Source organism: Sphaeramia orbicularis, chromosome 5 (genome assembly GCF_902148855.1).
Source record: "Sphaeramia orbicularis chromosome 5, fSphaOr1.1, whole genome shotgun sequence".
Classification (NCBI taxonomy): domain Eukaryota; kingdom Metazoa; phylum Chordata; class Actinopteri; order Kurtiformes; family Apogonidae; genus Sphaeramia; species Sphaeramia orbicularis.
Genome location: NC_043961.1, coordinates 8869186 through 8896714, shown reverse-complemented (window position 1 = coordinate 8896714; position 27529 = coordinate 8869186). Strand labels below are relative to the sequence as shown.

At 36.1% G+C, this 27529-nt stretch overlaps 2 protein-coding genes across 3 annotated transcripts in view; one reads left to right on the top strand and one right to left on the bottom strand.

Annotated features, from left to right (window-relative positions):
• Positions 1 to 954: 954 nt before the first annotated feature.
• LOC115419173 (ubiquitin-conjugating enzyme E2 variant 2-like) lies at positions 955 to 8521 on the bottom strand. Its single transcript, XM_030133825.1, has 4 exons — positions 8484 to 8521; positions 7109 to 7257; positions 3420 to 3545; positions 955 to 1608 (listed from the first exon to the last, which is right to left on the bottom strand). Exons 1-4 carry the CDS (start codon positions 8503 to 8505, stop codon positions 1462 to 1464), a joined length of 444 nt encoding a protein of 147 aa, XP_029989685.1. The 5' UTR covers positions 8506 to 8521; the 3' UTR covers positions 955 to 1461.
• Positions 8522 to 17324: 8803 nt separating this feature from the next.
• plxnb1b (plexin b1b) overlaps positions 17325 to 27529 on the top strand; it is a 261375-nt gene continuing 251170 nt past the window's right edge. For both annotated transcript variants that reach the window (XM_030133734.1, XM_030133733.1), the window contains exon 1: positions 17325 to 17720. The gene's annotated coding sequence lies outside the window, so the exon portion shown is untranslated. The remainder of the gene's footprint in view (positions 17721 to 27529) is intronic.

The window sequence follows — 27529 nt, the reverse complement described above, 5'->3', positions numbered from 1 at the left end:
CCATGTACCGGACATGCACTCATTTAAGGAAGGCCTGTCATGTTCACATCATTGGGATTGCGAAAGCTGGGAAACCATTTGGGACTAAAGCGGCCTGGGAGACCAGTTTGGACCGTCGTTCCTAGACTGGAATCCGTTTTACGTCAGTATTTGGACCTCACTGAAGGGAAAATGTGATGATGTAGGAATGAAGACAATGTTATGAAAGAAAGTCGCGATATTACAAGAATAAAGTATGGCGCCTTTTTCCTCTAGAATCATGATCTTGTGATGTATTTGTCAGGGCCACGGAACAAGAAGATGAGAGAAAATCATAATTTTGGCAACTCTTGTAATAATATTATACCTTCATCCTTGAAAATATCACGATATTCTCATGTTTCCATTAGAATAAGGATGTGATATTTCAAGGGATTCGCAACTTTTCTAAGCCTTAAATATGTGAAATATTTTGACATCATTGTAAAAAATGTCTGATTCCAACTCAAACAGTAAACATTCACGATGCAGTTCATGTCACAGGAGCAGATTTCCTTTGATTCCGAGGTTGATTCTCATGAATGATACTTTACAACAGGGGTGTCAAACATACGGCCCGCGGGCCAAAACCGGGTCCAATCTGGCCTGTGGGATGAATAATGAAATGCTAAATTTAGGATTAAATTCCAAAATGTTCTCTTTGTTTTAGTATAAAGTAAAATGACATGAAAATATAAACATTTACAAACTATCATTTCCCCCAAAAACTGGAATAACATGAACAGTGTTGAAGTTGAAAATTCAGTACAAGTTTAACAATATTCTGCCTGTTACTAAATGTTTTGTGATCTGTAAGTTTTAATGCATGTGTATAAACGATAAGCAGAGCCATGTTATTGTTAAAATTGCACTTATGTTTATTCATGTTTTTTAAAGGATAGTTCATAGATGTAAACATTTTCATGAAGTAATTTAACTTTTTTTCACTCCAAAAACAAAGTTTGGAGGTGACATTATATCTAGGTGATTATATTTTTATTTTACTAATCATGAATGTGGTCCCTGAACTAAAATGAGTTTGACACCCCTGCTTTAGAATACGGACTGACGGTCACATACGGGATGAATACACTCCATCAGGTCATCTGTTATTTTACAATATCGACATCGAACACAAGAATGAAAAAAAAAAAAAAAAAAAAAAAAAAATCAGATTAGTTGGAACAGTATTTGTTTTGTAACATGTGGTCTGCACCACGAACTCTGATGGATGACTGGGCACTGGGTGAGGGGAGGGGTTTCATCTGTGCAGCCCTCTCTGTCCAATGGGACGCCCCCAAGGGAGGAAGTGGGAGTTGAGAGTCTTGGATAATATGACGGTGGTAGAGTCAGTGTTAAATATGTGTGTGCGTATGTGTGTGTATGTGTGTGTGCGTGTGTGTGTAGGTGTGACGGGGAGGGGCAGCAGCAGCAGGAGCGTCATCAGTTGCCATACATTTGGCCTTCGGGCGGCTGGGAAAGCCTGCTGTTCTCTTTCGAGCACATGAGATTTCTGAGCTCCTGCAGCACTGTCCGAATGCAGTACGAGTTTTTCCACTTGGCCAACACCGGCACTGCCTTCAGGTCCACCTGGACAGACACAGAAGAGGTTATAAGTAAGGTATCCATGAGAAAACATACCGTAGGTCCAAAACTTCACATCAGCCCGCCCCTGTCAGACCCCCCTGACAAAAATAACTATTTTACCTCAAATAAACTCAAGTGCTTGGAACAGCTACTAAATAGGCAGAGTACTTTTTAGGGGTGTGCCAATACATCGATTATTAGATTCATTGCGATGCGACACTTGACGATTCTATAACAATTCATAAATGTTCAAAATTGTTTATTTTTCCGAATTACTAAATGACAGGAATATAACCGCAGCACGATGCAGGAAAATAAAAGTTGCGCATGCCTCCCGAACACCTTAAAGAACGGACCAGAGGGAACACAGTAAAACCAACTCTAACTGTTTGGCTCCAGTTCAAGCATCAGATTCAACCAATGGGTTTAAAAGTTAGCATTTGGAAGTAGGGCTGTTGTGCTCTGATGCAAACGTCGGAGCGCAGATACAAACTTCTGAACCCAAAGTACTATACCCAGAAAGCAGTTCCCGAACTGTACAATGAGACCAAAACCAAAGTAGTGGAATCACTGAGGTAAACATGTAGGAGAACTGTGACATGTGATCATGCTTTGGTTGTGGACAGGGAAATCTGTAGTTTGTTGTTGGATTTCTGCTGCTCATGGAAGATTTAGTTTGGATATCATTTATTCTGACTAAATAAACTAGCGCTTGTGTTGGTTCAGATTGAATCAGCTGTTTTCTACAGTTTTCTACAGAAGCATGTGTGGAGGGTCTGAGAGTTTGAGTGTGTTCCTGAGGAGCTTTGGAGGGGCCATAAAAACTAAATAAGCAATTATTTATTTATTTTTTATTAGATTTTTACAGAAATCTGTGGAAAAACACTTTTGATTGAAACAAGTCTTATTTATTTCTAAAGACACTTCATTTATTTTCCTAAAAAAATGTGGACTTCATTCCACCAGTTTTTGTTTTTTTTTTAACTGTTAATAGGTATATATTTATAAAAAGTATTGCTTTTGACACAGCAAATGTTTTGCAGGTAACTGGAAATCTGTATTTGTGAATAAGAGCAGCTTTTACTGTACATGCCACTGCTACCTTGGTCTTGTTGGTTTCCTGGTGGAAAATATGCCGAATCATTTAGTGGTTTGAGACAAATAACAGATAACAAAAGCAAATTTGTTTGATTACTTGAATTTATAGATATTGACAAATATACCTCATTTAAAAGTATGAAGTAGACACAGAGGGAGAGAAAAAATACTGAATGGGGAAAAAAGATGCATCAAAAATCATTGATTAATCAAATCGTAGCACCCCGAATCATAATTGAATCGTGAGGTGCCTTAGATGGCACACCCCTAGTACTTTTGGAAAAAAAAAAAAAAAAAAAGAAGATGCAAGATGCTGTGGGTGTATGTGGTCTCTCTTAATTGAAAACTAAAACAAACAAAAGCACTAGGCTTAGCACTTGAACCAAAATGCTTGTGGATAATGGCCCAAATTGTATTGTGTGTTTGGTTTTTTTTGACATCTTAGTTTGGATCCAGGCTAAAAAATAAACTAAATTAGCAAAAGACAGCGTACATCAACAGCTGAACAGACTCAGCTGTTGCTCAGAATCAGTATATCTGTATAGCTTTTAATACCATTGTCTCAAAGTGAGAAGCTGCCTACAATTATGTTATCACAAGTATGACAGTGATAATAGAACATATCTAAATACAACAGAAGCTAATGAAGCACACCTGTAAAATATTTTAAATTAGACCCTTTAATTAAATCTGCAGGGCAGTGAAGTGGTACTTACCACACCATTTGAACTGTTTACACAGGTCATGTTGATCTTGCTCAAAAAGCGGACAGTCGGGGGTTGTTCTGGGTACCTATCTCCACATTCTACTTTCAGGCTGTATATTCTGCCTTCGAAGGCTGTCTGCAAAACGAAAAAAACAACAACATAACTTCACTAATATGTCCCTGCTCCATCTGACATTACTTAGATTACCTGCTTTAGATTACCCACATTAAAATTTCATGTGAGCTGCATTAGCACTAAAACGACTTCCTTACCAAGTTTTGCATTGATCTGACAGGAAATAGCTTCCAAAAATTGATTTTGAACATAAGTGCAACAGACCAAAACATGCGTTCTTATAGAAACGCACAAATGCAACTAAAAAAGAGCTTCTGTAAGAGAAAGTGTTCTGGTGGAATGTGCTGTTTATTGGTCATCACTGATGGTTCTTTATTCAGGAAATCAGAACTTTTTCTACATAAACACTGACTGTAGAACTTCATGAACACTGAGCTGCATTTATCTGAGAGTAAATACTGCGACAGATTTCATTACTTTGCAGTGTTTAGCAAAGATGATAAAGGAGAACAGATCAGAAAGTGAAGATAGATCTTCATAAAGAGTCTTTCACTCACAAAAAATCCACTTTTGAACTGACTGTTAAAGTCACTTCAACACAATATCAAGCTGACACACTCTTCCAGTGTCTCCAGTACATGTTTCAGTAGGGATGTCCTGATCCCATCTACAGATCAGTATCAGCAGCCGATCTGGCATTTTTTAGAAAATCGGATTTAGTCACAAGATCCAGACCCGGCTCTGGGGCTGGGGCTGGGGTAAACACATGTCCTGCTCCCTTAAATTAAAGTTTCCGAAGGTAGGGAAAAGGAAAATTAGCTGCACAACAGCAAGAGGCTTAGAGGAATTAGTAAAACATATATAGGTTTCACTTCAACGTGATGCGCAAGTCAGATTTTTTCAATCTGCGAGGCTTTTGTGGAATTATTTGACCGACCCAACTCGCCCCACAAATAAACTGACATTCTTTTGACCCGCCCCAGCCCGACCCATGAGTAACCCACTGATGTACGCATCACTAACGTACCCCCATATAATACCTGGACGGACCTGTCCATAGATGCGCTACAGCAGTGGTAAACATACAGCCCACCAAAGGTTCTAATTTGTCCCACAGTATGAATTTGGAAAGTGCAAAAATGATACTAAAGTTATTAAGAGTCAAAGGTGTCATATTTGTTTCAGTTCAGGTTCCACATTCGGCCCAACTGGGATCTACAGTAAAATAATAACCTTTAAATAATGACTCCAAATTTAAATCAAAATTTTATTGTAAAAAGTCGGTATCGGATCAATATCAGATCAGTATCGGCAAAATTAATCCTAAAAAATTGGATTGGAAGCAAAAAAAATCCAGATTGGGACATCACTAGTTTTCAGTTCATGATGGCGGTATAGAATGTACAGTTTAACCTGAGGCTCAAAAACTAAATGTAGCCACTCATGTCTGAAAACACAGCAGAGAATGAAGTCGATTTACAGATCAGAGAGAAACCAGAGGCTTGAACAGGTGAAGTGGTTTGATGAGGATATGGACAAAAATAGCTGAGTGATGTGTCAGCTCAGATTCAAACAGTTCAGGTACAGCACTGAAAGTTAAAATGCTCAGACTAAAGGTTTTTCCACATTGTCTGTAGGTTTGTGACATCCAGGCATGTGTGCATTTTTACCTCCTAGTGTTTGAAGCAGCTGGACTGAAAAGCCTGAGTACATTCCACCATTTAGTCTTACATCTACCACCGCAAGCACATGTTGTCTAATCTCTCCCTTTATGAGGTTACCACATAGAAAACAAGCACATGTAGCTCTAAACCACAAAAGGAAGAAGTGCATCACCAAAGTCTGCACATAAAACAGGAGGAAAGAGGATAGAAGACACATTTAGCTCCTCAATGTGCAACAAACCACCAGTAAGAACATACCCTTAAAAGGTTTGGTCCCATTTTATCTACAGGTTGATTTAAAACAACACAAAGTGTTATTTACTGTGCACATGCTCAGAAGCAGCTCTCACTTGTGTGACAGGTTTACTGCAGACTTAGCTGTGTTTGAAGGTTTATTAATTTCATTGTACACATGTATAATGACAAGACATTCTATTCTGGGTTCTACCCTGAAATGTTTAAACTCTGATGTTCTAGGAACAAAAACATTATGAAAAGTCAAACTTCAATAATGATGTTAACAGTGTAACAGTACAGAAGTCACAGCTTAGTATGAACCAGTGTTTTGTCACTGTTTGGTTTGTGTACAGTGCAGCAAAAACATTTTTTTTTAATAAAAGCTTACTAAACAGGCTAAATAAAAATAAATCAGCCAATGTCTGACTGCACATTTTTTATTTATTTATTTAATTTATTTCGAACATGCAAAGAAACAAAATAAAGCAAAACGAAGCAAATTAAGACAAAAACAAAATAACATTTAAATGAACAGAATCTATCCTCAAGTACGTGCAAGTCTGAATTTTGCATATGGTTAAAAAGCAGTAGGAAGAAGTATAAACTTATTTAATCCAACCCCTCAAGTGCTTTTACACCTACAGTTAAGCCACTCAAATGCTTCATATCGTCAATAAAAAATTAACCATTTCTTGTCAAGTATTAAACAAATAAAATAAATGTCCATTAAGACAGTGCAACATATTCATATTTAGTTTGTTATCATTAGACCTGGTAATAATTTAGAACTTTAAATATTGAACTGACGCTGCCTTTCTCCCATTGTGTCAAAACAGGGGGTGGGGTGATCTCATTTTAATAACTGTCCAAAAAAGTTTGTACCACTGTTAGATTCAACTGTAACAGAGAAGATTCTGGAAGCAGACAGACCTTTAAAAACATGTAGTGTGTGAACTACCATTGGACAAGTTTAATATTTTCACAATGTATGTATCACCCTGGTAGTAAGTTATGCTCATGGACAACAACTGCTGCACTGCAAGAAGGTCAGAGTAGAGCTGAGACGTCCACATGGAGCGTGGACATGGAGTACAAAAAGACTAATAATACTAAGTGTTCAGTTGAATGGAAGGGAAACAAACCACTTAAGATACAGTTTGTTGTGAGTACATGTTCCCTTACACCTAAACCTTCTACGTCCACACTACCTGCTGTTATTATCTGTTTAAGTATTAGCTGATAAACATCTACAATCCCACCTGAATATTAAGTAAGTTTTATTTATCGAGCACTTTTCACAGACAGGGGGTCACAAAGTGCTTTACAGTGCAGATACAGTTAAAAGCAATTAAAAATACAGAGTAATATACAGTTTTAAAATGCAATAAATACATAAAGTGCAGTCAGTCTGTAGCAGCCCTGAGTCAGTTGGATTTAAACTGCCTGCGTGAACAATAGTGTCTTAAGGTGTTTTTTTAAAAGTCTCAACAGAGTCCATGGACCAAATGTGTAGAGGGAGATCATTCCAGAGATGATATGAAGAGCATGTAGAGTGCTCGGTGTTTGACTGTACAGAGACTGAAGTGGAACTCTACACATTTAGGACAGTGGATGAGTGTCCAGTCAGAGATGTGTCTTCTACTGTTGTTGAGAGTATTCCTTCACCAGCTGTGATGCAGACAAACACGTTCTTGTGTGTTTTACAATCCAGCTGTGACTCACCTTTTGGGGCCCGATGATCATGCCACTCCAGGCAGTTAACGTCATGTCCGTATCATCTGTGAGGCCCCAGCTCACGGTACCATCTCCCTGTCCCTTCTGACCATCATCCAGCTCCTCCAGCAGCCGGAAGTTTCTGGGAACTACAATACCTACACACAAAAACACACAAAAACAAAACTATATTTCCATTTACCACAAAGTAATGTTGGTTAAATGTTCATGTAAGGGTAGAGAACTCAGAATAATTAGCCTAGTGTTCCCTCCTTTTCATTTGGTGTAGGTGCTGTAAAAATGCTAACTTAAGTGTTATGATAACAGGACAAGACATGTTGAAGGAGATGTTTTTTTTAGATTTGCTGTTTCCTTTGTGGCGGTTTTTGAGCAACTCAACAGCGGAAAATGTTTTGCATAAAAATAAGCAGAAGTAAACTGTACTATTATTATTAGTAGTAGTAGTATGACCATCACAGAGGGGCAAGTACCATTTTACTGCCAGAAAAACTGAATGGAGGGGAATAAGGACGTAAAGGTTGAAATAAGTGTATTTCATTTTCAGATGTGCTGCTGTGGAAGGCCTTTGGTTCTGCAACTACCTGAAAGAGGCACTTCAGAGCGGACCATATGGATACTCTGAGGGTAAATCACATCCTGTAGGGGTAAACTGGTAACATTTGACCAATTAATAGCAACACCAGACTGCAATTTAGAATTATCAGTCCTTTTAAGTCATTAGCTTCTGAATGGTTATGGGTAACACATTTGATGACGCTGCTGGGCGGTGAACAAGCTCAAAAACTTACCGGTTTAGTGTTAAATGTGGCCATAAATGGTGGTATTTCTCGCTGAATGCACAGTATAACGGTAGGTCCACTATATGAGACATTGTGCTGGTTCACTGGTCTGGTTTGATTTCTTTTCTTTGCTGCTTTGGAGCATTTCTTCCGGAATGCCATGACTCTTCAGTTGTAGAACAGGGCTGTGCCTCCAGCTAATATCTTAAACAACTTATTCACCCGTTAAAGCTCAACACCCAGCGGCTACCACACGAATGTAAACGTATTCTGGATTGAGAAATCACAACATCGTCTTTTGTCCAACCAGTAAAGTTCAGAATACTAGCTGAAGGTGGTTGCAGATGGCCGAGTGCTGCTCAGACTGGGCCGGCTAAGCTAAGCTAACCTAACCCAGGAGCTAACTGTAGCATAGATGACTACGTTTTCAGTCCAGCAGAGTCTTTAAAGAGTCAAACCAGACCCTGGGGCAGTTCCTGATAGTTTATATGACTATTATGAACGTGCTGTAATAAGGTTGAAATTTGTAACAATAAAATATTTAAAAGAAGATAGTGTGTGAAGTGTCGGTGAAGTGGGTTTACCTGTTCCGGCGGCGGCCGCCATCTTTGACACTGTTTTCCGGAAGCGTGTGCGCGTGTCCGACGAAACAACAACCAGGAAAAACATTCAGACGTTTTTTTTTTTTTTTTAACAAACATGTCTTATAAAATATTAGCATGAGCAAAAATAAATAAATAGTAATAATAAGAATTAAAAAAAGCGAATGTGAACGCACCCTCAAACTGTTTGCTAATTATTTTTTTTAATACTTGACAACTTTTGTTTTTTGTTTTGTTTTGGTGTTTCCAGTTTATTGTTTGTATCAGTACTTGAATTTAAATGTGATGCTTATTTCTGTTAAATGTCGCATCTTTCTACTTGTTAATTATCCATAAAAGTTTAATAACAAACATTTTCATTCTGTAATTTTAAGTTTTTGCGGTGAAACAAAGAGGTAATTTCGAGTTATTATTTATAAGTTAGTGGCCCGTTTTGAGTTCAGATTTGTTAGTATGTGGAACCTGAACTAAAATGATTTTGTCTTTTTTTTTTGTCAGTAATCACACAGCTCTACTTCAAAACCTGTAGTTTTGGGGGAAATATTATTTTTCTTGTACTTTGTCTAAACATTTAAGGTTTAACTTTACTCTTTGTGTGAGAACAGATTGACTTTTTTTTTTTCTAATAAAGAATTTTGTCATTAAAAAAAAAAAAAGACATACTACTAGGGTAGACTTCCTGATGAAGGCTTGAAGCCGAAATGCGTAGAAGTGTTTTTTGGGTTTAGATATGACCGTGCCATGTTAATAAAGGCATTTTAATGTTTAAAGAGAGTGCCTTGGATTTTTCTTCCAGTTTGATATCTACTTTATGAATCCCTTTTTCCAAAGAGCTCCTCGAACAAACTCTTTTTTGGTCCGAGAAGCATTCTTTCCCATGATTTTTTTTTTTTTTTTTTTTAAAGACAATTGATTATTTCAGTGTTCTTTCTTTCTTTCTTTCTTTCTTTCTTTCTTTCTTTCTTTCTTTCTTTCTTTCTTTCTTTCTTTCGGTTTTCCATCTATAAACACTTTCCCATAGGATTCTAAATTAATGTATCTTAGGAGGAGGGTATTTTTTGTTTTTATAAATTAATCCATGAATTCTACATACTTTAAACTCTAACTTTTAAAGCCCACTGGTTTGATGATGGTTAACACAGTACATGTACGCCATCTTCTGGACAGGATCGGTATTATCCAGACAGATGGTGTCAGATTAATGTAAATATATCATTAAATAACAGAACATGTTCTGTTTTTGTTCTTTAGTTTCAACCATATTTTGATGCTGTACATGGATTCAGTGTTAACTTGTTTTTTTTAATAACAGGACCAACTTTGAGTCATGATCTGCTAACTTTATTTGCTGAACTGTTACGACAAAAGTATAACTGTTTTCTCATAATCTGTAATTATTTTATATATATATATATATATATATATATATATATATATATATATATGTATATATATATATATATATATATATATATATATCCCTCAGAAGGTTACAGGGCTTATGATACTTTTCTCCTTTACATATATTTTTTCTGCACTTGTTGATTATTTCTGTTTTTACTGAGTGCTACTTAGTAAAGGGTTATCTTTTCTTTCCTCATCTCATATATAAATGACAGGGCAGCATGATAATGGAGTGTTACCATGGTTACCTCACAGCAAGAAGGTCAGAGGTTCAACTCCAACACTAACTAACCTATCTGTGAAGGTTAAGTGGTCTTTAGGTCTTTGAAGGATTAAGCAGTTCAGAAAATAAATGAAGGACTATATAAATACTCACAAAGTGTTTTTTGGAGGATTTTATTCAGTGAAATTATTTGTTTGTTTTTTGCACATAAGACTCAGTCGACTTAATCCTGTGATTTTTCTCCCATCAGCGGCACTTTCTATAAACTGGTCACTACTGTCACATCTGCTGCTGTTTGGTTCCATTATGCACCTTTTCACCTCAGAACTACTGCTGCTGCTACTGTAAATAGACTGATATGTACACTTTATATTCTGGTGTGGTTTATTCTTTATACTGTTCATGTAAATGCCCCCCCCCCCCCCCCCCGAAGAGGAGGCAACTGGTATTGTTTTTGGTTTTGTTTGTTTGTTTGTTTGTTTGTTTGTTTGCACTTTAGCAGCAAAACTGTTGGTTGAATTTATATCAAACTGGGTTTATAGATTGCCAGTGACCCAGAATAGATGTGATTAGATTTTGAGAAAACTAGGTCAAAGTAAAAAATTGTATTGAATTTTTAAAACCATACAAAATTCAGACTTGCACGTACTTGAAGATAGATTCTTTACATTTAAATGTTTTGTTTTTGTCTTATTTTACTTTACTGCTCTAGATGTGCTAGTTTTTCTGCTGTTGTGTATTTGTGCATGCTGTACCACATTTGTCCAGCAGTCACCGCCAAAGTGTTCTGGCCAAAGCAATGTGATTGTAAGGATATTGTATTAAAAATGACAAACTAATTGGTCCTATTAACTTGTCGTTTTCATTAGTCTGTTAATTGATCATAAATACATGAGTATGACAAACTGCAGCAGTCAGCTGTGTACGGACACACACACACACAGAGGCCCCTTGGCTTTTATAATATAGATGGGTGAAATTTCAAATGTCTATTAAAAACATTAATTTTGTTTCAATTTACTTCAGATTTGCCACATACATAGAGGTGATTCAAATGACATCAGCTGGATTGATGACAAAATAAGATATAATACATTGAGGGGCGGGGTTTGTTGTGACTGAAACCACTTATTCTTTTTTTTACCTTCTTAAAATGCATGACATTGAACAAGGTGAGAGAGAAACAGTATCTGAATTCTCTGTATGTTCTGTGCATCTAGTGAATTTATGATAAAGAATCTTTGAATCTTAAGTTGCTTGGAATAAAACAACACATGCAGCGGTTAAAAGAAACAAAAAAAATAAGAATTCAAGGCCTGTAAAAGTGTGTTACTGTGCTTGGGTATGTGGTAATTAACATATTAGGAGAGGGGGTGTGTACCCAGACCCCTCCCACCAGCCCCTCCCCCCACCCACATCAGCCTGCATGTAGCCCCTCCACCCCCACCCCACCCCCCCTCTTTTCTCTAAAGTTTCTGCTTGTCAGACCGACCAGGAAAGTATTAGGGATGAATGGTTCAGTGTTTTTCTTTTTTTGCAGGAACATGTTGCTCCAGACACAGACAAGCTCATTCAAACGGTGCTTTTCCATGTTGTGTTTTTCACAGATACAGGCCTGTGCTGAGAAACGCATAAAAACACACAAACAGTTGCATAGATCTGCAGCCTCGACTCAAACAACATCTGAATCTGAAAAGGACAGAGCAGATACAAGGTAAGGTAAGAGATAAGATAAGATAAAATGAGATAAGGTAAGGTAAGAAAAGATAAGATAAAAGGTAAGATAAGATAAAAATTAAGATAAAAGGTAAGGTAAGATAAAAGATAGATGAAAGGTAAGATGAAAGATGACATAAAAGGTAAGATAAGGTGAGATAAGGTAAGAAAATATAAGATAAAAGGTAAGTTAAGGTAAGATAAAAGATAAGATAAAAGGTAAGATGAGGTGAGATGAGATAAGGTAAGATAAAATAAGATCAGATATAAGGTAAGATAAGATAAAAGAAAAGATAAAAGGTAAGATGAGATGAGATAAGGTAAGGTAAGATAAAATAAGATCAGTTAAAAGGTAATGTAAGATAAAAGGTAAGATAAAAGATAAGATAAAAGGTAAGATAAGGTGACATGAGATAAGGTAAGGTAAGATAAAATAAGATCAGATTAAAGGTAAGATTAGGTAAAAGATAAGGTAAGGTATTATATTCACTTAGGACAAAAAAACCCAACTAAAAATAGACTTAATACTTGACAGAAATATTGATATGACATTGATCGTGATTATTGATACTGACTGATCATGTTTTGGATCCGACAGCTCGGCCCTCGTTTGTCGTCTTTGTTTTCTGTCTCATGAACTCAGACACAAAGACAGAACAGCAGAGTCATGGACACTGGATTCAGTTACTTTTTATGTTGGACTGGAGCATCTAACATATTTTTTCTGGTGGATCATCAGGTCCTGAAGGCAACATAGATGATGCACTGTCCATATTCGGTCATTTCTCCTGTCGTCACAGAACGTCTTTTTCCTCTAATATTATTTTAGGGACACATGTGAATCTCTGAAAACCCCAGTGATGGTACGGTGGGTCCAGACTGAACCCCGCTGTGCTGTCTTGTCTTTGAACTGGGGCTGGGTTGAAGGAGTGGCGAAGTGGGAGGGGCTTGGGGGTCTTTGAAGAGCGCTCAGCTTATGTAGGTTCAGTCCTCATTACAGGAGAATTAGAGGAGGGGGAGATAAAAGGCTTCTATTTACATGAAGAGAGAGAGACAAAGAGAGATAGTGGTGCAGAGAGCGTCCTGTAGATGCAAGTGTGTACAGTAGATACAGTGTGTGATCTGTGTGTGGGTTCTACTGATGTGAATCTGAAGTTTAAAAGGACAAACAGATGAATTAAAGCTAGACGACACCTTAGACCACCTCTAACTTTACTGTTTTACAGGATTGAACTGAGCAAAAATATTTAGGTCTCATCCTTTTTTCTTCAGATACAAGAAAATACAGGGAATACGCGCACAGCCTGAAAAGACACACACACAAAAAGAATTCAGTGGGTTGTACAGGTTAATATGGAAGAGGATTAGGGCCACTGGAAAAAAAAAAGAAAAAGGTCCAATATGTATTTTTTTTATTATCATTATGGGAAAAAAGTCAGAATTCTTAGAAAAAAGTCAGAATTATGAGGAAAAAAAGTCAGAATTTTGAGAAAAAAGTCAGAATTCTGAGATTAAAGTCAGAATTCTGAGAAAAAAAAGCCAGAATTCTGAGGGAAAAAAAAAATCAGAATTCTGAGATTAAAGTCAGAATTCTGCGGAAAAAAGTCAGAATTCTGAGAAAAAAGTCAGAATTCTGACTTTTTTTCTCAGAATTCTGACTTTTTTTTTCTTCTGACATTCAGGGAGAGTGTCACTTTCTTACAGAAGAGGATTAGGGTCACTGGGGAAAAAAAAAAAAAAAATAAGCTCCAATATATACAGAATATTTTTTTGTTATTATTATTCTGAGAAAAATATCAGAATTCTGACTTTTTTCTCGGAATAGTAATAAAAAAAATATAGTGGACCTGAATGTATGTATGTTTGTTTGTTTGTTTGTTTGTTTTTCATTGGCCCTAATCCTCTTCTGTAGGTTAAAGGGTTAAAGTCTTTTGCATAGTAACTGTGTAAATCATGGGTGTCAAACTCATTTTAGTTTGGGTTCCACATTCAGTCCAATTTGACTTCAACTGGGCAAAAAAAACAAACTAAAATACTAGTAAAATACTATTCTAATAACCTATAAATAATCCAATCCAACTTCATTTGTAAAGCACTTTAAAACAACCACATTTTCTTCTGTGGTCCTAATACTCTGTCGTAGCTTTATTCTCCAGTTCCCCCGTATTTGAAAAACTAGGTTAGCTTCAGTTTCAGTTCGTTTACTAATCATGTAGGAGCACAAGGTTCAGAATGACAAAATGAAGACAAAAACCATGAAAGATCTGATCATGAAACCAAGAGCTTTACTAAGAAGGAACGTTAGCCAAAACAATAGGTCATTTAAGGTCTGATTTGACCCAAAAATACAGCATAAATTAATGTTTGCTGACACCAAACAGGATCCACAGATCTAGGTTTGGTTTCCTGGATTTGTGGATCCATCTACTTCTCTTTTCTGTCTTTCGGTGTCTGTAAAACGATAACTCCGACTGCTTTAAGAACCTGTTCATGCAATCAATCGCACAACAGCTCTTCCCCATTTATTATTAAATATTGTTCTGCAGTTCAGACAGTATTGAAGCCAACGCTGCCACTCATCTCCCTTTTTCTGCCACTCAGTGGGCGGAACCGCAGTGACTTCTGCTAGCGGTGACATCACTTGCATACCCTCTATATTGGTTTTATGTTTCATTAAACCTCAATGGGTCTGCTTTTTGGAAATAAATGCACTAGTATGACGGTGCAGTTTTAATAACTTCAAACCTTAAAACTAGTTTTTAAGCAAAGTTTTTACCCACAAGTGGTTAAATGTGTTGTCCCCCCCCCCCCCCCCCAAAAAAAAAAAAAAAAAAAAATTAACAATCTCCACACCCAGAGTAATGGATAGTGCAATACTCACCCTACCTCAGTGCATTAGCAAAACACATGCACCTTATACCACCTGTATATATCCTTTTATATATCCTGTTGGTTGTACATATCTCTCATCTGTTGTATAGAGTTAGCTTTTGTATATTCTTTCTGTATATTTCGTTCATGTCAGGAGTTGTAGCATTACTTTAGTTGCACCTGTGTATTAATATTTTATTCTGAAGCCTTTGCACAGTCCTACTTTTTCTTAACACTGTGATGTGTGTATTTTATTTTTCTTATTCAGTCCCTTTTGCACTAAGTGTTTTGCTGCCGAATTGAACTGAGCTGCTAAACTGATTTCCATTGTTCCTGTGACAGTGACAATAAAGATCTATTTCTATTCTAAAGTGGTCCCGTTGGCCTCCAGGGGACCCTTCACACATGTAAATGAATGTCAAATAAATGTAAACTAAAGTCACTGTGTCCCTTTGGACCATTTGACTTCATTTCTCTGAACAGACTTTACTGCAGTTCAGATGAAATATAAATGTGGAGTGAAAAGACTGAGATTTTACAGGAGAATCTGAAGGAAGATGTTGTATGCAGCTCTGCTTTTGTCCAGTAGGAGTCAGTGATTCACTAGTCATTTCACCATCAACTCATGCTGCCTTCAGGGACCGTTGGATACCATCAACTGCAGTGACACAACAGTGGAACTTGTGTTGCAATGTGATGTAAATGAATAATTAAAGTGACAGATTTGCATCATCATCATCATCATCATCACACTGAACTTGTAAAATATTCAGATTTGTGGTGAGCAGATACATTCCATCTCTTCTCATAAATGTAAGTGAAAAGTGTAAAATATTGCAGTTATCAGCCTGCACAAAGTACGTCAAAGTGGAACTAGATAGTTTTAAGAAATAATTCACCTTCATGTGAACAGTAACAGATAAACACCTTTAATGTCTGTCTCTATGTCACTTATTATTTGAAGCCTTTTGATGTTTCTGCTCCTTTTCATTCATATTGTGGTAAATTTACTGACATGTAAACACAGATTTTTAGTATTTATTTATTTATGTTTGTCTTTTTTTAAATCTTATAAATGAAATAACAGGTGGTGGAAGAAGTACTGAAGTAAAAGTACAATTATCCTGCAAAATATACACTCAAGTAAAAGTAGAAGTACTACATCAGCAGTCATACTTAAATCAAAGTACTAAGTATTTACTGTTAAATTTACTTTAAAGTTTTTTTTTGTTTGTTTGTTTTTTAAGTAAAAGTACTAATGTAATTTGTTGTGTCAATGTCTGGTCTGTGGCATTTACCAACTACATAGGGCATGTGTATTTTACAGGTTGGTGTACTTCTTGTGCATACTCTCTGCAGTACTGTGTGTACTTTAACTCATAATAATGTGGATGACAAGTTATCTACCAGGAATTACCCATTAATTTACCATTAAGAGTAGATGAACTATTTTATCAGGCAAGATTATGAGGAAATTGTGTTCATAAAATGTAACAAGTAACAGCATATATTGTACAAATGCAGTGAAGTAAAATGTAATGGAGTAAAATCAAAAGTATGCATTATTGAATTTCCCCCCTGGGATCAATAAAGTATCTATCTATCTATCTATCTATCTATCTATCTATCTATCTATCTATCTATCTATCTATCTATCTATCTATCTATCTATCTATCTATCTATCTATCTATCTATCTATCTATCTATCTATTATTTTTACTTAAGTAAAGTACAGATATAGTACAGTACAGAAAATTTACTTATGTACAGTAGCAAAGTACAAATACTTTGTTACATTCCACCACTGGAAATAACTAAACTAAACTAAATTAAACTAAATTAAAAAAACAACTAAACCTAAACTAAATGGAACTAAACTACATTTAAAAAAATAAACTGAACTTAAACTAAACTAAATGAAACGAAACTTAAACTAAACTAAAATAAACTAATCTAAATTAAAAAAAAACTAAACCTAAACTAAATAAAACTAAATTTAAACTAAACTACACTAAATTAAAAAAAAACACTAAACTAAACTTAAACTAAACTAAATGAAACTAAACTTTAAGTAAACTAAATTATACGAAACTAATTAAAAAAAACTAAACTGAACTTAAACTAAACTAAATGAAACAAAACTAAACTTAAAATAAACTAAATGAAACTAAATTTAAAAAAAAAACTAAACTAAACTTAATGAAACTAAACTTAAACTAAATGAAACTAAACTTAAACTAAATTAAACCAAACTAAACTTAAACTAAATGAAATTAAACTTAATTTAAATTAAACTAAACTTAAACTAAACTAAACCTAAACTAAATTTAAACTAAATGAAACTAAACTTAAATTAAACTAAACTAAACTTTAAACTAAAATAAACTAAATTAAACTGAATGAAACTAAACTAAACTATTCCAATCCCCTGTATGTCCTGTGCATCTAATTGTCAATAAAAATATAAACCTCTGACTCTCAGCCTATGCTAGGTGCTTTCCTTGTGCATTCTTAGTTTTCCCAGTCGGTCCTGAATGCGTCCTGGAGTCTCCCCTTTATTCGCCTGTTGTGTGTCTGTGGGCGGCGCAGAGCAGGACCAGACCATTCCCACCAACACTTACCGGCTACATGTGGGGGAGAAACCTGCACAGAAGCAAACAGCGCACACAAACAAACCTGGACTCTAACTTTTCACGGCACACACGAACCGAACCGGACCGGACTGCGTTTATTCCGCTGCACCTTTGCGCCTGTTGGGAAGTGAAAGTTCCATGCATGAGAGGAAATGTGCAAATGTGGACTGAGCCACAGTGGAATTTCTCATCCTGGAACCTCGAGGAATACCGTTGTCCATTTGCGCTAATTTCTGTGCGGGTTCGGGCACCGGCTGCGGACTAATGTGATGCTTTTAACACACTGTGGGAAAAGTTGCTTGTTTCGTCGTAAAGAGGACTAAACCAGCGTTTGGACCAGCGAGTGGGTGCAGAGTTGTCCACGGGGCAAGGTGAGTGGAAGTGGGCTGGAATAATCCGCCTGTAGTCAACACACACTCTGCGACTTTTTCTGTTTATTCCATTTAACTCAACAACTGCGCAACTTTTCCCACTTGTTTTCTGTGACCGTAAACGACACATTGGTATTTTAGCTAACCTGAGCAGTAGAACTTTTCACTTTAAAATTCGTGAAAATGTTCAATTAAATCACTTTTTAGTCACGGGATGTTTTCAAACAGACTTTTCCTGATTTCGTTGTAAGTTTTTAAACACTTCAGGTTAATATTAGACTACTTTAAACAAGCTAACCTAAGCCTGGTGCGTTCACTGACATCCATCCTCTAGGCGTCGTCGCTCAGAGACACTTGCTGTGGTTTGTGTTAGAATGAGCGCCTTTGGAAAGTACATGAATTCCACAGGATTAAACAGTATCTCCAACACTTTCAGGCCTCTAAAACCACATTTCGTAGCTTTACATACAGATACAGTAGTGGATATTAGCAGTCAACTTTAATTTTCAACCCCTTCGTCCTGGTTCTAGTTCTACAAATGTTTAATCTGCTGTTTTTTTTTTTACACAGTTGTTATAGATTCACGTAAATAATCGTTAAACCACAAAATTGGGACATGCAAAACCATCAGGGGTGTTTTTTCTTCAGTGCAAATGAAAGACAGAATATCGAGCATTATTCACACCGCTTATTATTATTATTTATTTTTTTAATTGAAGAAATTACCTTAAAACCCACTTTTGTCAATGGTCAGTAACATATAAATGAATAAGATCTGATTTATTTCTGCAGAAAATCAGGAAAAATCTGCGTCTTTTTTTCCTGATAATGGGATATTGGGGATATACTGAGACCCAGCAGTGCATTTTTGTCTTCTATAGGGGACAAAAGTTTCACAGTTTCCTTAAAAAATGCTGTCCACTGCGAAGGACATTCCATAAAAAAAAAAAAAAAAAAAACCCTGAAAAAACTGTTGCATTATGCAGTTTCCAGTTAAGACCATTGTTTAATGTAAAACAGCCCAAACTTTCACTTCCCAGTTCTTAGGAGGATATATATATATATATATATATATACACACACACACATGCTACAAACAAAAAGTTAAGGATATTTAATTTTTTGGGGTCATTTTTGCCATTTGTAAATAAAACTATGTCTGGTTATGAAAAAGATGTTTCAATTCACACACACAAAAAAGTAAAAGGCGCTGTGTTAGAATCCTTACTGAAAAAAATAGCCCAAAAATTCAAAATATCCTAAACTTCTTGTTTGTAGTATATGTATATATGTATATGTGCTAATTCAGTTCTATGAGTCATGTTTTCGGTTATTACTGTAAATTCCCATGAACTCGCTTCTTCGGTGGATTTATTGAATGAAAATGTACGTAGACTGATTGAGGACCCAAGAAGAGCAGTGTCATGATAAATGGGACAAATGGACAATTTTAATTTCAACGTCACATTACTAAAACCAAATGTTTCTCATGAAGATTTTTTTTTATGGTCAGTGTGTCCTTAAATGTCTCCTATGTTTGTCTTGTACAGAATTCAAACAATATAAATAAAGTAAAAAACAGAAAATGTAGGTAGACTGATTAACTTGGTGTTCCTAATGGTAACAGAGTAATTCTGCATGAAATCTGGATTATGCTACTAAATAATTTCCTGTATGTAAATCAAATTGCATAAATTGCTAATGAAGGTGTGAAAGTTCCGCTCAGTTATCAGAACAGACCAGTAGAACCTCACATAGTGGTACTTGAAAAGGTCAAAGGTCATATCCAGGTCTTGGTGAAATGTCTTTTAACTAAGTAATTTGTTTAAGGTTTTATTGTGTTTTTATCAATAATCACTTTGTCACTAGTGTCATGGCTGACAGTGGCCCTCGGGGGGGGGGGGGGGCGGTCCCAGAGAGTGGGTGACCTTTTGTGTTTGCGTGTCCCGTGGGTGACTCAGTGTAGTGTCCTCTGAAACGTCGGCCATCTGCTCCAATTGCCTCATAATAGAATTGGAGGCTTAGTATAAGCCAGGAAATCAGCTGGAATATCCCTCTATGATGATGATGATGATGAAGACAACTGCTCATTTATCTGCGACTGTCGAGTGTGCTGGGGAATGTATCCAGACGATGAGCTGTGTACTTCCTGTGTGGAAGATGATATGATGACCTCAATGTAGGGGGTTACCAAAATAAGGGATCAGTAGTCTCTTTTCCATTGGACATCTGTGCAAAACTTTACCCATATTTACTAAATGTCGAAAAACAGGAAGTGCTTAATGTCGGTTTTTCCGTTAAATCACAAATGTGATGATTTGTTTATTTTATTATCGCAAGATGACATGAAAAGTCATTCCATAAACATGTCGACAAACGAAAATATGAGGGATGCACTGATACCACTTTTTTCCAGACCGAGTACAAGTACTTACATTTGAGTATTTGCCGATACAGAGTACCGACACGAGTACTTAATAATCCCATTCCAGTTGTTAGTTCCTTTTGTAAATGTGCTTTATTGTCGTTGTCATTAGTCTGACTGGAACAAAGTGCTGCTACTGACCTTTAATGTGTTGGAATGAGCATTTGTCAATTAATCCACCAGGGGGCGCCACTCTGAATTAGCCATACTGAACAAATACCACGAAGAAGAGGAAAGTTTTTTGAGAAGAAGAAGAAGAAAGTCAGTAATAACAAACATGGAGACGACAGAGGCAACACTAATGTGATACTAATATTGCAGCATTTTTGCTTGTAAGGTTTAACAGCTTAGCTTCAGCAGGAAGAGAAATGAGTGATGAGTTTCGTTTTCACTTCCGCTGGCGGGGGTCCGCACTGCTCCGTACTTCCGCTGGTATTCTCATTCTGGGTATGCATCCGCCAGCACCTGGAAAATGGATGGAATGTACGATAGAGAACGGACAGAACGCTGCGTCTGTATCTGTCTGTGTCTTTAACGTTACTTGCAGTCAGCGTTACTTTTATCACCGTCATTTATTTAGAAAAATCTCCACACTCTTCACACTCCACACACATTATTCCTCCTCCTCGTACCTGCTGCACTGAACTGTGAATGTCAAACAGGCTTAAGTGGTATCGGTGCATTTGTATTGGATATCTTTTACGAGTACGAGTACACACACTGAGTATCGGAGCCGATGCCGATACTCGTATCGGTATCGGTGCATCCCTAGTAAATATGGTGTTGATTTACAGATATATTCATTATTTTTACATATTACCCCTCTATCTCCTACTAAATTAAAAAATGATTGTGTTTCCTGGTGTGTCCACACATACTGACACGTTTCTTCTTCTTCGCTTGTTGTAATGTCCATCAGCATACATTTTTTAAATTCACCTGACTCTAGTTGCGAAAAAAGGTCTTTCCATTCCAGTTTTGCGTGATATACCATTCGCGCTACGCCAGAAAAACCACCTCTAACCAGTGCAAAAACTTTTAATTGAAAAATGAGACTTTTGGCGAAATTATCGTTTTTCCATTAGACAAATTTTTATGTGCAAGTTATATTTGCGCAATTTGACGCTCAATGGAAAAACGACTTGTGGTATATCGCAATATTTGGGCCAGCAAGTGGACTGTATCGATATTTGAAGGTACATATTCAAATGCAGTCATGGCAGAAGTTCAGTTTTGTTTTTTGATTTTCTTTTTATTTGTAAATGTCTCTAAAACTTTTTTTTAAAATTTATTTATGTATTTATTTTTTTATATTTGTGTGTTTTTTGTGCTGGTAGATTCAAATTCAGAAAACTTTATTTATCCCATACAGGTGGTTCATTTGAGGCCAACCACAGACATCAGCCCACATCCAAAGTGCAATGTGACAAACATGAATAAATCAGTGCACAAATACAAGATCATTAAAAGCAACTACGAATAAATGCATTTAAATGATCAGCAATAAATATTCAATAGATACCAATGCAGACTGAAAGACTAAAAGACCCTATTGGTTCCGCTAACATAAAAAAGCTTAAAAAAAAATCATATAAAATGACTAAAATGGTTAAAATCTGGATGTTAGCACTTTATTTATCCAAAGTTTTTACACAGGAAAATTTTGTGATATAGCATTAAATCCTGTTCTGATCAAATAAAAAAATAGTTCAGTATTTGTCCATATTTCTAATGCAATTCAATTTTTCCAAGAACTAATCTTTTAAAAAGTAAAGAAACAAAACAATATCGCCTTGTTAACAGTATCATGATATATCACGATATATCATATTGTGATTTGTATTGTATCAACAGATTCTTGCTAATATACACCTCGACCTCAGTGGTGACAAAACACACACATACACATTTAATTTACTCCAACAGTGATTTAGTGGAAAAAACTGACATTACGCACTTCTGTTTTTTCGAGATTTAGTAAATATCCGTAAAGTTTTGCGCAGATGTCCAATAGAACAGCGGTTACTAACAGTCAATTTCATGTGTTTTTATGTTTGTTTTAATGCTTATTGCAGTTTCATTTTGTCTTTTAAATCATTTTTGTCTAATTTGTCTAATCTGTTTTATTCTCACTGTATCTCTTTCACCATTTTTAAAAAAAACTTTTTCAGTGTTTTGTCTTGTTGCATCTTTTACATTGACTTAGTTGTTTTAATCTTATTTTTATCCTGGGATTTCTTCTCTGTTGTTTTTTGACATTTTATGCTTTTACTTATGTTGTCTATCATGTTATTTTCACTTTTATTAAATGTTTTACATCCTTCTTATCTCTTTTACACTATTTTCATCTTGTTGTGGTAGTTGTTTGTGAAACAGGGCCAAGGAATTGTCTTGGGTTTGGTCATTGATGTGTTGTTGTTTCATTAATTTAAGTTTAAACTGGTTTTGGTGTGAAGGTGCATTTGATTCTGATTCCCCTCAGATTAACTAAAACTAAAGTGAAGCTCCTGGTAATAAATGAAGTAGAAGATACAGATATTTGTGTTAACGTGTAGGAGGTAAAAGTCAAAAAGTAACACACTGGGTAACTGGGTTTTCACTGTTTTTAAGGTCGTCTATCTCTTATGATAAAACACATTATTTAATGCTATTTGAATCCAGTTTTAACTGCATTTCAAGGCCACTTAAGCTGCACTAACACTGCATTAAAACCAAATTATCCTCCTTTTAAAGCTTTAAACAAACCCCGACTACATCTATTGAAAATAAGGCGTTTGTGTGACAAGAATAAACAAAGCTTTCCATTGGCTTTTCAAGTGAAAGTTGAGGTTTCTGTCGGACTGAGTGTGTGCAGTGGGACTGAATGTTTAAGTGTGTGAGTGTTAAGTGGAGCACATGTTTTCACTGCCCCTCAACTGAGCGACTGTTTATTGAAGGAACTAGTCGGCGGCGTGTTTTTGGACTTGTACCTGGATAAAGTCAGCGTTCAGGACCCAGAGCTGTCGGGGCTTGTGAGCTGACCTTTGACCCCGTGTAGAAAAGCATTCATTATGGTGTTGACCTTTAAAGTTTGACCTGCAGTGACCAGAGGTGGTGGAAAAAACGGAAATATCAAAGGTTGGAAGAGGAGGGTTTCCTGCAGCACTAGGGCTCCATGTTAATATAAAAAATCAATACTATTACAAGAATCTGGCGATACGATACAAATCACAATACTGGGATCACGATACAATATATCACAATATATTAAGATACTGTTAAAAAGGCAATTTTTTGTTTGTTTCTTTATTTAAAATGATTATTTCCTGGAAGAATTGATTTACACCAGAAATCTGCACAAATACTAAACACATTTTTATTTGATCAGAACAGGATCTAATGCGATATCACAAAATTATGTTTTACAAAATTCTGCTTTACAGACATTATAGTTTAAGATCCTGCTTAAATGTTCATATTCTGTTAGTTCAGAACTAACATCATAATAATATTTTTGCACAATCATAACAAAGGAACTAACATGTAATAAAACAGTGTTAAATAATAATATATAAAATATAAACAAAAAAGAAAAACAAAAAACGAACATCCACAATATCTGCATTTGAATGAATACCTAAAAAAATCAATACAATACTTTTTAATATCGATGCAGTATTGTGAAATGAAATATCACAATATTGCAATTTGCAGAACCGATATTTTCTTACACCTCTAGTAACAGTATGTGATAATTACTTCCGTTCTTTTATCAAACCAACAGTCGACATAGAATGGGTTTGTGACGGCCGAGGTGTTAAAGTTCCTCCAATAAACATGATTCACCACCAAAATTCCGTCACCTCCACAGTTGCAGAGGTGACGGGGGCTGGGTGTCGACTGCTGCTGGTGTCGGATGAGCCTGTTCTGTCCAAACCTTTCCCCGTTCCTCCTGCTCTCCTGACAAACTAATGCCCTGAATGCAAACCTCTGTCAGAGGGAGCGTCGTTTAGAGGAACAGGGGAACACTGCTGTCATTTGTCTGGTTCAGCGTCAGCCGTGACATTTATGCTGCCGGTTTGGTAATGAACAGGTGGGGAGACGTCAGGGACGGACAGAGGCTCTGATAAACGGGCTGGAAGTGGAACTACATCAAATAAACCACATCATGTGGCCCAGTCAGGACGGAGGTTTTTAGGAAATGTACTTCAGTGGGGTTTAAGTCGGTCCTGAAGCAGACTTTGACCAACATTATGATTCGGGGTGTTAGAGAAAATCCGTTCAGCAATATATCGCGATATTTCATTTCACAATACTGTACCTGTATTAAAAAGTACTGAATCAATATTTTTAGGTATTTATTCAAACATAGATTGTGGAGGTTCATTTTAGTTTTTTGTTTTTGTTTCTTGTTTAGATTTTGTTTATTATTATTTAAGTGTTTTATTAAATAATGGTTATTTGAAGCATCCTAAAAGCACTTTTTACTGTCTGAGAGGCAGATGGTAGTTCCTTTGGTTGGGATTGCACAAAAATAATGTTCTGATGTTAGTTCTGAACTAATAGAATATGAACAGTTGAACAGGATCTTAAACTGTAATGTCTGTAAAACTGAATTTAAGCTGTAACTGAGAAAAAGTTTGTGATATAGCATTAGATCCTGCTGTGATCAAATAAAAATGTGTTTAGCATTTGTGCATATTTCTGGTTTTATTCAATTCTTCCAGGAAAAAACTTAACAAAACAAACAAACAAAAAACAAATAAAAAATTGCCTTTTTAACAGTATCATGATATATCGTGATATATCGTATCGTGATCCTAGTATTGTGATTTGTATCGTATTGCCAGATTCTTGCCGATACACAGCCCTAATTATGATGGTTGATAAATACTGACATACAGGTCAAATGTTCTAATTTGTTACTCTGCGATCATAAACCCAAACACTGACAAACATACGCTCAATAAAAAAGAAATACATTTAGTCTCTAAACCGTCTTTGGTAACTGTGTTCATTGGCATCATATCTGTAGCCAAGATTAGATTTGCTGTCATAAGGAGTCAGAAGTGTCAAAGTTCAATCGATTTGCTGCTACATGATATTTGTGACGTTTGTCCACTTCTACATTACACTGTAAAAATCAAAATCTTTCCAAGATAATTTTCACTTGTTCCATTGGCAGAATTTTTTTGCTTAATTCAAGATTTTTTTTGCTTAAGTCAAGCAAAAAAAAAAACAATGTGCCAAGTGAAAATCGTCTTGGTCAGATTTGTTGAAATCAGATTTTCCAGATCTATTGTCTATAAATCAGTTCTCATGTCACTGAAAAGTTCCTCTTTAGGTGATTCTGTCTTATTTTAAGTGTGATGAGATATTTGGACAAGAAATGAGAAAAATACACTTGGTCAGATTTAGATTTTTCCAGGGTAGTTGTCCAGTTCTTTATGGTTCTGTCCTGGGGGGTGATGAAGGTGGGTGTTTTCACAGGGACTCTCTGTCCTGTTGTGTCTTTTCTGTAGTTTTGTTTTTGACTTTTTGTGCCTTTACTCATTTCGTCCATCATTTTGTTTTTACTTTTGCCATGCGTATTACATACTTGCTATCTTGTTTTTTTGGGGGGGTTTTTTTTGCATTATTTTTGTCTATTTATGGTTGTGTTATGTCAAACATGGCAAAAGATGGGAGAATGGTTTTAGTTTTCATCGTTGTTGTTGTATTCATTTTGGTTGAAACTGGATTCGATGTGAAGCTCATTCCCTTAAAGCTCCTTCTGCTCATGTATGAAGTAGAAAATACAGTTATTTATGTTAAAATGTAGGCAGTACATGTCAAAAAATAACCACATTCACGCTTGACTAGGTTAGCTGCCACATGTTTGTGATGTTGTGGTTTGTTCGCTTCATAAATTATTGTCCTGTTCTTTATGGTTCTGTCCTGGGGGGTGATGGAGGGGGGTTCAGCGTGACTGAAATAGATGTTAGTAACAGAAGTGCCGTTTGTTTTCCTCTACCAACCAGGTGTCAAACTTTCGGCCTGGGGGCCAAATCCGGCCCACCAAAGGGTCCAGTCCGGCCCCTGGGATGAATTTGTCAAATGCAAAAATTACACTAAGATATTAACAATCCTTTTCGTTCAGGTTCCACATTCAGACCAATTCAATGTCAAGCGGGCAGGACCAATAAAAAAATTATCATAATAACATAAATAATTACAACTCCAAATATTTTCTTTGTAAATGTAAATATTTTCATGTATTTACACTGGAACAAAGTAGAATTTTGCAAAAAATGTGACTAATCTGAACAAATATGAACAACCTGAAATGTCTTAAGAGAAGTACAATTTTAACAAAATTTAACAAAATTTTTACTGAATATTGTGTGTATTTGTAGATCCACTGTGATCTGTAAGTTATAATGTACATGTGTAAATGATAAATTGAAGCATAATATTGTTAAAATTTACACTTATTTTTTCAGTTTGTTCATGTTATTCATATTGTTTGAAAGGATATTTTGTAGATGTAAACCTTTTCATGACGTAAATTGACTTTTTTTGCTCTAAAACATAGAGAAAAGCTTAGAATTGACATTATTTATATATTATTATGCTATTATTTTACTGGTTCGGTCCACTTCAGATCAAATTTAGCTGAATGTGGCCCCTGAACTAAAATGAGTTTGACACCCCTGCTCTCCCACATTTCCCTCACTTATCTCCTCTGACACTCAAACCTCACAGTCGTTACAGTATTGACACCGTTTATCCTGAGGGTTCGTTTCCTCCATCGGCCCAAATGGGCCAACTCCGTTCTCACGTCCTCACAGCTGACCAATCACCAGCCTTAAGTGGGTGTCGGTGTTTGTGGGTCTTGGTCAGACCACTCATTGGAACTCTCCAGACCTGGTATTAACATATGTTTTTTTTATTGATCCGATCACACACACACACACACCAGGACTCACCTTCAGTGTTCACATTCACACTCAGATCTGACTGCTTTCCCTTGTTTTCAAATAAACAAACATAATAAACTGTAGCACAACTTTTCATTTCCTGCAGCACAAACTGGAGTTTTAATGTTTGTCTGAAAATACAAATACAAAATACAAATCAGTGAATGGAGGGATTCTCTTACTGCCTGTTTCTTTCTAATGTCTTTCACCAAGTGGAAACTTTTAAGGTGGAATGTGTAGTTGTGTGCATGAGCTGATGTTGTGAATCAGTCCGCCTTAAATGACAGTATCTCAGCCCTGACTGTTCTGTGTGTTTTTAGTGGGTCTGTTGCAGGATGTAAAGCTTTGTCGATGAATAAATCTTTTAACACTTACTGTAAACACGATCATGGATGGATGGATGGATGGATGGATTATGTAAATGCTCTGTTTCGTCTAGGGGTGTG